The following is an 11,421-nucleotide window of genomic DNA, read 5'->3' on the forward strand; positions in this document are numbered from 1 at the left end:
TTGTTGTTCCTATGGCGGTCGTTCTCACGCATGTGAACAATTGTTCATCATCAACTAGGTCAACCGCGAGCTGCAGGGTTACTCGCAGGTGAACAAGAAGGCCTTGGACCAGTACGTGTCGTTCACGGAGCAGTACGACGACCTGCTCAACAAGAAGAAGGAGTCGGACAGCGGCGCCGACAGAATCACGGAGCTCATCCAGGCGCTCGATCGCAAGAAGGACGAGGCCATCGAGCGTACGTTCAAGGGCGTGGCCAAGCACTTTGCGCAGGTCTTCTCCGAGCTGGTGCCCGACGGCAAGGGTGTGCTGGTCATGCAGCGCTCCAAGGACGTCCAGGAGGTGGGCCGCATCGCCGCCTACACCGGCGTGGCGATCAAGGTGGCCTTCACCCGCGGCGGCGAGACCCAGCACATGCAGCACCTCTCCGGCGGGCAGAAGTCGCTCGTGGCGCTGGCGCTCATCTTCGCCATCCAGCGCTGCGATCCCGCTCCCTTCTACCTCTTTGACGAGATTGACTCGGCGCTGGACCAGTCGCACCGCACGGTACTCCTCCCTCGCCTGCGCTTGACACAGCAGAATTGCGCGATTGCCAAACAACACAACGTGCACGCTCACGACACGACACACGCACACACAGGCGGTGGCAGAGATGATCAAGCGCCAGGCGGAGAAGGCGCAGTTCATCACGACCACGTTCAGGCCCGAGCTGGTGCGGTCGGCCAAGAAGCACTACGGTATCACCTTCAAGAACAAGATCTCCTCGATTCACGTACGGCGCACGCCTTCTCGTTCTCCGTGACAAACTGCCCCTTTATGTTTGCCGCACCATGATCACTTACACCACCATATCCCTATCTCGATTCTTCGTCTTCATCACTATCTTCATCATCATCAACAACAACAGGCCATCACGGAGAAGAAGGCGCTGGCCATTATCCGTGCGTCGGCGGAAGCTGAAGCCGGTCCGCTGATGCCCGCGGAAGAGGAGGAAGAGGAAGAGGAGGAGACCTCGAAGGGCAAGGAGCCCGCGGCCTCGACCACCACCACAAGAGACGAAGGAGAGGAGGGGGAGGAAGAAGAGACCCAGCTCGGGGAGGGCGAGGGCGAAGGCGAAGGCGAGGAAGGCGCTGCCCCCATGGAGGAGTAAGTCAGCATCATCATGGTCCCACCATCTTGTTCCTCATCCAAATTATATGTAATTATTTTGTTTCCCCCTTAAATGGAAACCACACCACCTTGCTTGCATCTTCTTGATCTCACTTGCTGTGGTTGAGGCTGAGGAGTGGAACCATCAACATCTTCTTGTCTGACAGACAGAGATTGGGGGCTTGAATTGGGCTAGTCTCCTCACCCAACAGATGTGGAGCTCCGCATGGTTGACATTCCAGAGCGACGGAGTGCGGGGATTGGCTAATTACAACAAATTTGCTGATTTTTTATGTTTTATTTGTCGTTTTCGCTCTTCCTTTCGCGCACCCAGGCCGACTCACGTTTTGCCTCTTCGTTTTCGTCCTCTCCTTCTTCACACGAGCGCACGTTTTATTTTGAGATCTCTCTTGTGGTGAAGTGTGTATCTTGTCGTTCAGCAGCAGGCTTCCATCTAGTTCGCGAACCTCTCCCATCTTTTTTGTTCTTTTTACTTCGACGCCTTTTAGCTCCCCTTTTACGAGGCCAGCCCACATCAGAAAATCGACGCTCGATTTCGACCAACGACATCTCATCCTCCAACGATCCAGTAAACAAGAAACATCTGCACCATCATGATGGCCGACAACTCTTCGATTCTCTCAGGCGATGAGGAGAACGCGCTCTCCAACGCGTTTAACTCTGCCGTCTCGCTCTCTCACGATGGTGAGGGCGTTCATCACTACCATCACGGTACGCTGTTGTTTCTTCTTTCTTTTGCGCTCTCGTTCTCTCTCTCGATCTTTCCATCTGTCTCTTTTCATCTCTTTCGCTTTCGCTCTTTTGACGAATTCTGATTTTTCGATTCTTCCTTGGCGAAGGCGGCGAGGGCGACCTCTCCAGTGGCTCCCTCGATTCCCTTCCCGAGGCGGGCGAGTTTGAAGATGACGAACGTATGCCCCCCCCTCCACTTTCGTTCTTTCACCTTTTCGTCTTCGTTCTTTCACGGCCAACCGCTCACTCCAACACGCGCGTGCTGGGCGGGGCGCAGGTTGTCTGTTCATTGGCGATCTTGCGCGCGGCCTGAACGAAGATCAGTTGCGCGAGGCGTTCGATCCGTTTGGCGTCATCAGCGTCGAGATCAAACGCGACCGCGTCACCAACTACTCGCTCGGCTACGGCTTCGTTCTTCTCAAGTCCAGGTCTGTACCACCTGCTTGCTTCCACTCCTTCTTTATTTTTCTTTCATTTTTCCCTATTGGCCCATTCCTTGGCTTATTGCTCCCTCCGCCGTGTCGTGTCGTGTCGCATCATGTCGTGCGTGTGTGTCGTGATGTGCGTGTCGTGTCGCATCATGTCGTGCGGCGTGTGTCGTGTTTGCGTTGAAACAAACGCAGGGAGGATGCGGGCGCAGCGAAGAAGGCGATGCACAGGCAGGTGGTGGGAGGGCGCGCGATCAGGATCGGGTGGGCGCAGAAGAACACGAACCTGTTCATCGGTGACCTCGATCCGTCGATCACGTCGGCCCAGCTGCGCGAGGTGTTCCGCCAGTTCGGGCCGATCTACGAGGAGGAGACGTTCGTGAAGAACCGCAACTACGGCTTCGTGCGGTTCCGTCACCGCAAGCACGCCGAGATGGCCAAGCGCGAGATGAACAACAAGGTGCTGGGCGCGCGCGCGATTCGCATCGGCTGGGGCGACGCCAACTACCAGAGGCACTGCGTCCACATCCAGTTCGAGCCGGCCGAGAGCGAGGCCCTGACCGAGAGCGAGGTCATCGCCAAGTTCGAGGAGTTCGGCACCGTCATGAGCGTCAACCTGCCCCGCAACCAGGGCCAGCTCCGCGGCTTCGGCTTCATCTACTACGACGACACCGACGCCGGCGAGAACTCGGCCGCGCGGGCCATCACCACCCTCAACAACAGCCCCATCTGCGGCGTGCGCATCCAGTGCAACTACGGCAAGAAGCCCTCCAACAAGAAAAAGAAGCAGCAGCAGCAGCAACAACAAAAGGCCCCTGGCCGCCCTCGTACGTGTTGTGTGTGTGGTGTGTGTCGTGTGTGTCGTGTTGCTGACGTCACGGCGGTGGTAGGTGGTGGCATGCAAGGCATGGGCATGGGCATCGGCGGTGGCAGGGGAGGCAGGCAGCAGGCCCTCTTCCCCGTGCAGGTGATGATGCCCGTCGGCCCGCAGGGCGCCTGGCAACCTGTACAATACATGATGACCGCCCAACAGGTACCCCACAACCTTTACCCTCGCTCACTCTAGCGCGCTCGTGTCCGCCACGTTCTCGCACTTCCACATATAACCAACCGATCCAACCAACGAATCAATCAAACAACCAATCAAACAACGCAGGCGCATCAATTCTACAATTCTCTGCAGTACAGCCCTGGTCCCCACGCTGGCGCAGTTGCGCCCCAAGCGCGCGAGCCCAGCCCTCAGCAGGTACAGTCACACATCCGTCCCTTATCAAACAAATCACATCCACGACTCACCACTGCCAGCTCACCCGACATCGACATCATTCATTTCTCAAAAGTGTTCCCACGACATCGTCACCTCTCTCTCTGGCGTTTTTTTTTGAATTGGGGAGGAAGTGGTGGTGGCTGATACATCCCCTCTTCTTCTTCTTCTTCTTCTTCTCTTTCCCCTCGCGCTCTCGCAGTATTATCTGTCATATGATACTGCGGACGTGTAAGGCTGGCCAGCCCACCCAACAGTGCGCGGGCGGGACCAAAACACATACCACGAATTCCAAATCTTTACATGGCATACTCCTTCCTTCAACCACTGAACATATCGACTTCCACCAAATCATCATCATCGTCACCACCACCACTCTCTTCTTGTGTGTTGCTGAGAGGCCGCCGCTCTGGCAGAAATAAACCACAACAAATCACTTCATCGGTGCCCACCCACTCACCACCTGCGTGATTTTTTTGTGGTCGGTGCGTAGGAGCTGCAGCAGCACATGATCCAGCCCGCGCAGGGACCTGATGGCAGGCAGTACTGGCCGCAGGTACGCCCCCTCTCTTTCGTGTGTGCTTGGTGTGGAGATCGCATGTGGGCTCATTGTTGTGTCGTCGTGTGTGCGGTTGACCGAACAGGCCGCCTACCAGCAGCGTCCCGGTCCGCGAAGGACGCAGGCCTACGCGTACCAGCCCAAGGGCCACCTCACCAACTGAGCCGAGCCAGACCCGGAACAACAACAAAAAGTAGAAGGGGACGACAAGCGAAGAAGTGAAAACGATGGATCATCATCTATCGACCTTGGAAAACGACGGGTGAGGAGAAGAGAAGGCGACCGTGACCTTCCGTTTCTTGTTGTTAAATAAATCTTCCCATCTGAATCGATGCACGATCACTGGATCTTGGTGCCTGCGTGTGCGTGTGCGTGTGCGTGTGCGTGTGCGCGTGCGGTGTGAGGTTGGTAATAAACACGAAATGATGGTGCGTGATTGTCGCGGTGCGTACCACGAGCACGGATGAGGAGGATGCGACGCAGCTTGGTGGCGCCGTAGGCAGCGAAGCCGATCAGGCCGACGGACATGGCCGCCACGCCCAGGGTGCCGCCGGGCAGGCCGCCGTACTGTGGAAGTGCCAGCTCTTCCACCACTGCGCACTCCAACGTCATCATTCAGCAAAGAACGAAAAGAGACTAGAGAACGAGGGCAGAAGAGCGAAGAGCGACGCGACGCAGCGGTACCGATGCTGTAGGAGATGATGTGGTCGTCCACGTAGCCGGGCGCGGCAACGCCCTCGCGCACGGCCGACACGAACATGACGAAGCCGATGCCGTCCTCAAGCTCGGGCACGGGCACGCTGGCGCCGTCGGGACCGGTCACCGTGACGGGCGCCGTGAACCTGCGCTGCACCACGTTGAGCAGCGACCGGCTCGAGCCGCTGCTGCGCCCCTCGGCCCTATCGTCGCCATCGTCGTCTTGTGGTCCCTCCGCCGCCGGCGCAAACATCACCGTGAACGCCGCCGAGTTCTGCCCACGACCCCAATGTAAGGTCACCATTTTCCATTTTTTTTAAAATTTATCTTCAAATAAAAGAATCAATAAAATTGTAAATTACAAATGAAAAAGGAATAAAATAAAATAAATGATGGGAGGGTAAGGTACGAAGGCAGGGTAGGAGAGGCGGGCTTCGTAGGAGGCGCCGGGGCGAAGGCCGGCGATGTGGTAGGACACGCCCTTGTGGCCGCCCAGCTCGAGCTGCTCGCCCCGCTTGGGTCGCCCGACCCACAGGGTGCCTCGATCTTCGAATTCCCGCGCCATGCGCCCGCCCGCCGCAGCCGCGGCCTGAGGCATCGTTGCTCGGCCTGAGCCGACGCACCACACCGCCACAATTGCCACCAACAACACCACCAGTCCTCCCTTCATCTTTGTGTTTTTTAAATAAATCAACTTTTTTCTTTTTTCTTTTTGGCTGATATTCTTTTTGCTGACGTGGGCAGCCAACGAGATCAACAAGAAGACGAACGTCTTAGCAAAAGATGGTGTTGGCCAAGGAGTAGTGCGTACATTCTTTCTCCCTGTGCATGACGAGAACAATAGATTCGTGCTAATCCCTAATCGTGTGGCAGCCGAATCCCCTTGCCATTTACCGTGGATGAGGTCCCCCCCAAACGCCTACGCCTACGGCCTCTCGGTCTTTCTGGGCACAAAGCAAACTCACCGTGTGCTATGTCGTGCGTATCGTGCCGTGTCGTGTCGTGTCATGGGCACTGCAGTTCAGGGTGGGCCATGTGTACATGGTGGTGCGTACGGGGCGCGAGGGGCGATCGACCGGCACCGAGGTGGTGACGCGCGAGGCCCGACCCTACGAGGACAAGAAGCAGGGCACCCGGGGCGTCTACCGCGTGCGCGAGTTTCACGTCGAGGGCCTCCCGCCCTGGACCCGCAAGCTGCTGCCCCACAACGCGCTCACCATCGAGGAGAAGACCTGGGACGCCTATCCCTACATCAAAACCGTCTATACGGTACTGCGTGTCGGGTCGTGGGTCGTGGGTCGTGGGTCGTGGGTCGTGGGTCGTGGGTCGTGGGTCGTGGGTCGTGGGTCGTGGGTCGTGGGTCGTGGGTCGTGGGTCGTGGGTCGTGGGTCGTGGGTCGTGGGTCGTGGGTCGTGGGTCGTGCGTGTGCGTGTGCGTGTGCGTGTGCGTGTGCGTGTGCGTGTGTCATTAGGCTAAACATTGTTTACAGTGTCCTCTGTTGGGTTCGGGGATCACTGTCACCGCTTGTACAAAGTTTATCGATGACGCTGGCACCTCCTCGCGGGTAGGCTTCTTCACCTCATGTGCCGCACGTGTGTGCTGTACATCATCAATAGCTCGTGTGTCGCGTGTGTAGGCGCACGGAAAGGAAAGCGAGGCGGCGGAGGTGGACTACATCAACATAGCCAAGGAGCAGGTCAAGGGGGCCGCAGGCAAGAACTACATTCCCACCATGCACCCGGCCTCCTTCTCGTCCTCCAAAACCAAGCGAGGGCCGCTCAAGGGAGCCTGGGTACGCTCTCCTTTAATGTTCACGTACTCGTGTGCGTGTGCGGTAACGATGTGTGCGTGTGTGTGTGTGTGTGTGTGTGTGTGTGTGTGTGTGTGTGTGTGTGTGTGTGCGGTCGTGCGTGTGCGACAACGCATTGATCTACTCCAATGCTCCCTGGACCGCGGCCGCGATTCAGGAAAAGTCAAAGCCGATCATGTGTGCGTACAAGCTGGTGAGCGTCAGCTTCAACTACCCGCGGTGGACCTTCCCCGGTCGCGTGGAGCGATACATCCACCAGGTACGGCGATCGTGATCATGACAGTGACGTTCGTTTGTTCAGAGCTCAACCGAACAATGACGATCTTAACAATTCCATCTCCTTGCGTGGCGCAGGTGCTGCGAGAGATCTATCTCGCGTCGCATCAGCTGGCCTTCTGTTCTATGGATGACTGGATCGATCTGTCGTATCAGGACGTGCGCGAGCTCGAGCTGGCCTCGTTGAGCCCCGCCTCGCCTGACGCCACCCCTTCTTCCGCCACCACACCACCTTCATCACCACCACCACCATCACCTACTATTGACACGGTCGATGACGACAATGACAACGGCGCGGCGCCAGCAGATGAACCCGCTGCGGCGGGTTCTGTGTCTGCGGCAGCGGGACCGAACAGTTGGTCGGCTCACGCGGATGACCTCCCACGACGCAGCACGAGCTCCTCCATCATCGCCGGCAGGAGGAAGCAGTACCCGGCCACCAAGGCCCGGCTCTAGGTCGCACGTTTAATTGGCGATAAATGCAAACATTAGAGTGTTTCAAGATTTATTTGTTTTATCAAAATAGTAATATGTTCTGGACTACATGTAGGCGGGCTGGGTGGTGGCCATGCCGCGCTTGAGCATGCGGCCCTCCTCCTTCTTGGCCGGGTTGCGGGTGATGGCGCCGCTCAGCTCCTTCACCGTGCCCTTCAGCTTCTGTCCCACGGTTGGCTTGTGCGCCACCACACCTGAGTCCTGAACAATCACCTCCTGCTCACGCGTGTGTCGTGAGTTGTGTGCTGTGTGCTGTGTGCTGTGTGCGGTGTGGACAACGTACCCTGGTGATGATGGGGCGTTCTGTGGTGATCTCCATGCGGTGCACGGGCTTGATGTGCCGGACCTTCTCGTGGATGATGGGCTGTACGTGGTGTTCGCGGTGGACTATGACCGGGTGCTCGTGCACCACATGCCGCTGTACCACGGGCTCCTTCTTGATTACCTGCGCTGCGGTGTTGGCGGCCATGGTTGCGGTGGGCACCGACTCAGCCTGATGCTTCTTCGATCGACGGAACATTGGGTTGTGTTGGTGTGTGTTGTGGTTGTTTGATGAAAGCAATGAGAGCGGAGGGCCTCATTATGTAGTGCGCCAGGGGCGGGAGGTGGCCAAGTCGGATGGCGGCCAGGGTGAGTCTGCGGGAAGGGTTGAGGGAAGAGCACGGGGAGGTGCGAGGGGATAAAAGTAAGTTCTGAGAAGTGGCCTCATTCTCATTCCCCCTCTGCAACAGAACTGAGGTTCTGCGGAAGCACTGGTTTTCGATCTATCGTAGATCAGTGCTGGATCAGAGTAAGAAATTGCCATTCCTCCTATGTCATAAAGGACGACGCAAGAACTCGTCTTACTTTCGACCGAAAGTGCTACTTGCTATTTGTGGCTTCGGAATAGTTGCACCTGTTCCTCTCCTTCCCATCATGGAGGACGGTCCGTGTCGCTCGAGTCCTTTAGCTGCTGCACAGGTCCGCTCTCCGAACCGGGCGTGCTTGCTAATTCCACGCTGAGTGCTCGAGGCAGGAGGCTGAGCAACGGACCGGCGTACGAGTCTCATGGGGACCTCTTCCCGCCGAGACCTCGCTCACCGTCGGTACGTTCCCTGCGGATGCTTGGCCCCAACTGGTTTCTGGCGGCGAGATCGACATCATCGTTCAGCATCTCACTCATCGTGGTTGGTTGCAGTGATCAAGGTGTGGTTCTTCCCTCGCAACAGCATCCCTGCTGACATCCTGTCGGGTAACCCCATTCCGTCCACCTGGGGCACCTACGTGATCCTTCCTCTTCACCCTTCTCTGCAGCCCTGAACGATATGGAACTGATGCAACGGCCAATGTCACTGCACCACCAGCCCTGTGGCGGCATTCAACATGGGTAGCGACTGCTCGCCGAGCCTCTTCTTCGACATGCACCTCATCAACGTCAACATCAACCTCTGCGGTAACTGGGCCAGTACGTACCCCACATCAGCCGTGCTGGATATGTGCGTACGTTACATGATGCTGTCGACCGCTTTACCCCGCAGGGATGCCAAACCAGGTGCAGGAACGCGCCGGGCGCCTACAACGACGCCTTCTAGCGTTTCAACTCCATCAAGGTCTACCAGTTCTAGTCCACGCGTGGAGCTGTACGGCGTTCAGCCCAGCCACGTAGAATTGGTTTTTTTAAACCAAATAATCTTGTGCATTTCAACTCCGCAGTGTTTCACACCAAAAGCAACGTTCATTGCTCATTGTCTGAAGATGGAACAACACGAGGCAAGACCTTTGCAGTTGGTGGTGACCAGGCGAGTGGGGGGCCAAGTGACGGCGAGCAAGGCCATCAGTGACCATGCCACGGTCGAGGCCTTCATCGAGCTCGTCACCGCCTTTGCACCTCCCCGCTCCCCTCTCACCCGCTCCGTACCCCCCCCCTCCACCACCCTTGGCCGCCAAAAAAAAAGTGGTGCTAACCAACCGGCCTGCAGGTCAACTTCGCGCCGGGTGTGGAGGTGACTGAGGTCCAGCTGCCGGCTGGGGTCGACTGGGGCGTGTTCCGGCAGACGCAGGGCAAGGTGGAGCTCTGGGGCGACAACAACCTGCGCGACGCCACCGTCGCCGGCACGCACCTGGCCTTCTTTCCCGACCTGGCCACCGGCAAGGAGATCGTCAATGCCATCAAGGCTCTGTAGAGCCAGGTCATTTCTCACAGTTCTCATGGTCTCATGCCATCATCGCGCAGTGTTGGCACAACTCTGAACGTGTTGTAAAACCGATTTTGCAAGTAAAAAACAAACTTAACAAAAAATAGGGCAACTGCTCACGAGTACCAGAAGGCGCTCACGGGATCGACATCGGCGGAGACGGTGGCCGGCGGCGCGGGCTTCTTTCGCTCGGGGATGGCGGCCAGCTGAAGACTGGCTGCCTTCTTGGTCGGCGCCGAACCCTGCACACATAGTACAATAAAGTTTGAATGTTTGTAATTAACAATAAAACATAAAAAAACGAAAACGAAGAAAAGAACGAAGGGCGAGGCGTGTGCGTCGGACGTACCCCGACCAGGTAGGACAGGTCCTCGCCCGCGCGGGCTGGAAGGCGAGAGTGGGGCAGGGGCGCGAGCACCTTCTTGGCGGGCGGCGCCTCGGCCTGCAATTCGAACGAAGACCACACCATGAGCTCAATTTGAGCCGTCAAAGGGCCTGGTCACGTACCTCCTTAGGGCTCGGGCTGGTCGCGGGCGCCTCTGCGACAGTGGCCTCGGGAGCCGGCGATGTGGTCTGCTCAACGGCCTCGTCGGTCTTCTTGGCTGCCAGCGACGACGTCTTCTTCTTCAGCTTCTTCTTTTTCTTCGACTTCTTGTCACCGCCGTCGCCATCGTTGTTCTCCTCTCCGTTGGCGGGATCCTTGCTCTTCTTCGTCTTCTTCGTCTTCTTCTTGCCCGACTTCTCCTTCTTCTCCTTCTTCTTTTTCTTGCTTCCTTCGCTCTCCTCCTCCTCCGGTTTGGCCGCCTCTCCGCCTTCGTTCTTGGCCTGCGCCGTCACCGCCGCCTCCTTCACAGTATCCTCCGCCGCCCCATTGGGCGCGACCGTCGTGGCCACGTCTGGCACGGTCTTGGCGTCCACCGCCGGCGAGGGCTTGACCGCGTCGAGCGAAAGCGCCTTAGCTTCCGCCGCCACAGGCGCCGCGGGCGAGGCCACGTCCTTGGCTGGAGTCTGGGCTTGGAGCCCACGGTCTTCGCTCTTCTCGCTCACCGCAAGGGCCGCAGCAACGGCCGAATCGGCGGATGGCGCGGCCGCGCTGGCGGGTGGTCGTTTGGCCGCAGGCTCGCTCTCGGCACTGGGTGCCGCATGAGCCTCGATAGCAGCCGTCTGTCCCTCTTTCCTCTCCGCTACCGCAACTTCGTTCGCGCGAGTCTCGACCTTCGTCTCGGCTACGCTCTTTTCCGCTTCGTTCTTCCGCGGCTGCTCGTGGATCTTCGCATAGCTTTCGCTGTCTTCCTTTGCTTCGCTCTTTTCCACCTCCTGCTTGGCCTCCACCTCTGCATCCGTCGCATTCTGCGCATTCCTGCCCTCTCCCTGTTTGCTGTCGTCCTTGGGCTGCTTCTTCTCGGCCTCGACGACGGCCTCCTTCGCCTGCGCCTTGCCCGCATCGGCCTGCTTGAGGTAGCTCAGGTAGAGGATGAGCGACAGACCGTCCACGTCGGCTCCATTCGCAAGGTCGTCGCCCTCGATCAGCGCCGGCACCGCCAATTTCTGTGCAGTTTTATGGGAGAAACGTAAGTTTCGCGTGCGTGTGCGATGTGCGTGCGGTGCGTGCGTGCGTGTGCGGCTGAAGTTTACCTCGGTAGCGACGCGCAGTGCGAGTTTGTTGTTTTCGACGGGCCGCTTGACGTCAAGGGCCTTCACGTCCACCGAGCCAGGCTGGATGGCGTTGACGAGGATGGGCAGGGCGCGGCCGTCGGCAAAGAGCTCCTTGACGTTGCCGACGTGCAGCTTCTCACCCTCGGGCGCCGCCGCTGTGATC

The 11,421-nt window shown here is 58.1% G+C and overlaps 7 protein-coding genes across 7 annotated transcripts in view; 4 read left to right on the top strand and 3 right to left on the bottom strand.

Annotated features, from left to right (window-relative positions):
• ACA1_230080 (RecF/RecN/SMC domain containing protein) overlaps positions 1–1,148 on the top strand; it is a gene marked incomplete at both ends in the record, with an annotated part of 2,791 nt that extends 1,643 nt beyond the window's left edge. The window contains 3 exons of the mRNA XM_004346538.1: positions 77–544; positions 639–770; positions 906–1,148. Coding sequence (XP_004346588.1) covers positions 77–544; positions 639–770; positions 906–1,148 — 843 coding nt within the window. The remainder of the gene's footprint in view (positions 1–76; positions 545–638; positions 771–905) is intronic.
• A 616-nt stretch (positions 1,149–1,764) lies between these two features.
• On the top strand, positions 1,765–4,314 carry ACA1_230190 (RNA recognition motif domain containing protein; the record flags this gene model as incomplete). The annotated part of the gene is made up of 7 exons (XM_004346539.1): positions 1,765–1,879; positions 2,008–2,079; positions 2,178–2,328; positions 2,524–3,155; positions 3,219–3,361; positions 4,086–4,148; positions 4,237–4,314. 7 exons carry the CDS (start codon positions 1,765–1,767, stop codon positions 4,312–4,314), a joined length of 1,254 nt encoding a protein of 417 aa, XP_004346589.1.
• A 176-nt stretch (positions 4,315–4,490) lies between these two features.
• ACA1_230200 (uncharacterized protein) lies at positions 4,491–5,517 on the bottom strand (the record flags this gene model as incomplete). Its single annotated transcript, XM_004346540.1, has 5 exons — positions 4,491–4,507; positions 4,604–4,744; positions 4,836–4,993; positions 5,021–5,121; positions 5,257–5,517. The coding sequence occupies 5 exons, from the start codon at positions 5,515–5,517 to the stop codon at positions 4,491–4,493; spliced, it is 678 nt and encodes a 225-aa protein (XP_004346590.1).
• A 371-nt stretch (positions 5,518–5,888) lies between these two features.
• Positions 5,889–7,389, top strand: ACA1_230210 (phosphatidylinositol transfer protein; the record flags this gene model as incomplete). The annotated part of the gene is made up of 5 exons (XM_004346541.1): positions 5,889–6,116; positions 6,337–6,411; positions 6,484–6,639; positions 6,815–6,916; positions 7,012–7,389. The coding sequence occupies 5 exons, from the start codon at positions 5,889–5,891 to the stop codon at positions 7,387–7,389; spliced, it is 939 nt and encodes a 312-aa protein (XP_004346591.1).
• An 84-nt stretch (positions 7,390–7,473) lies between these two features.
• Positions 7,474–7,897, bottom strand: ACA1_230220 (uncharacterized protein; the record flags this gene model as incomplete). The annotated part of the gene is made up of 2 exons (XM_004346542.1): positions 7,474–7,629; positions 7,712–7,897. The coding sequence occupies 2 exons, from the start codon at positions 7,895–7,897 to the stop codon at positions 7,474–7,476; spliced, it is 342 nt and encodes a 113-aa protein (XP_004346592.1).
• Positions 7,898–9,162: 1,265 nt separating this feature from the next.
• Positions 9,163–9,590, top strand: ACA1_230230 (uncharacterized protein; the record flags this gene model as incomplete). Its single annotated transcript, XM_004346543.1, has 2 exons — positions 9,163–9,321; positions 9,387–9,590. The coding sequence occupies 2 exons, from the start codon at positions 9,163–9,165 to the stop codon at positions 9,588–9,590; spliced, it is 363 nt and encodes a 120-aa protein (XP_004346593.1).
• A 128-nt stretch (positions 9,591–9,718) lies between these two features.
• ACA1_230240 (calponin domain containing protein) overlaps positions 9,719–11,421 on the bottom strand; it is a gene marked incomplete at both ends in the record, with an annotated part of 1,963 nt that continues 260 nt past the window's right edge. Inside the window, 4 exons of the mRNA XM_004346544.1 lie at positions 9,719–9,844; positions 9,952–10,044; positions 10,110–11,150; positions 11,238–11,390. Of these exons, the coding sequence (XP_004346594.1) occupies positions 9,719–9,844; positions 9,952–10,044; positions 10,110–11,150; positions 11,238–11,390 (1,413 nt within the window). The remainder of the gene's footprint in view (positions 9,845–9,951; positions 10,045–10,109; positions 11,151–11,237; positions 11,391–11,421) is intronic.

This window comes from Acanthamoeba castellanii (assembly GCF_000313135.1).
Source record: "Acanthamoeba castellanii str. Neff unplaced genomic scaffold scf7180000084761, whole genome shotgun sequence".
NCBI classification, from domain to species: Eukaryota; Discosea; order Longamoebia; family Acanthamoebidae; genus Acanthamoeba; species Acanthamoeba castellanii.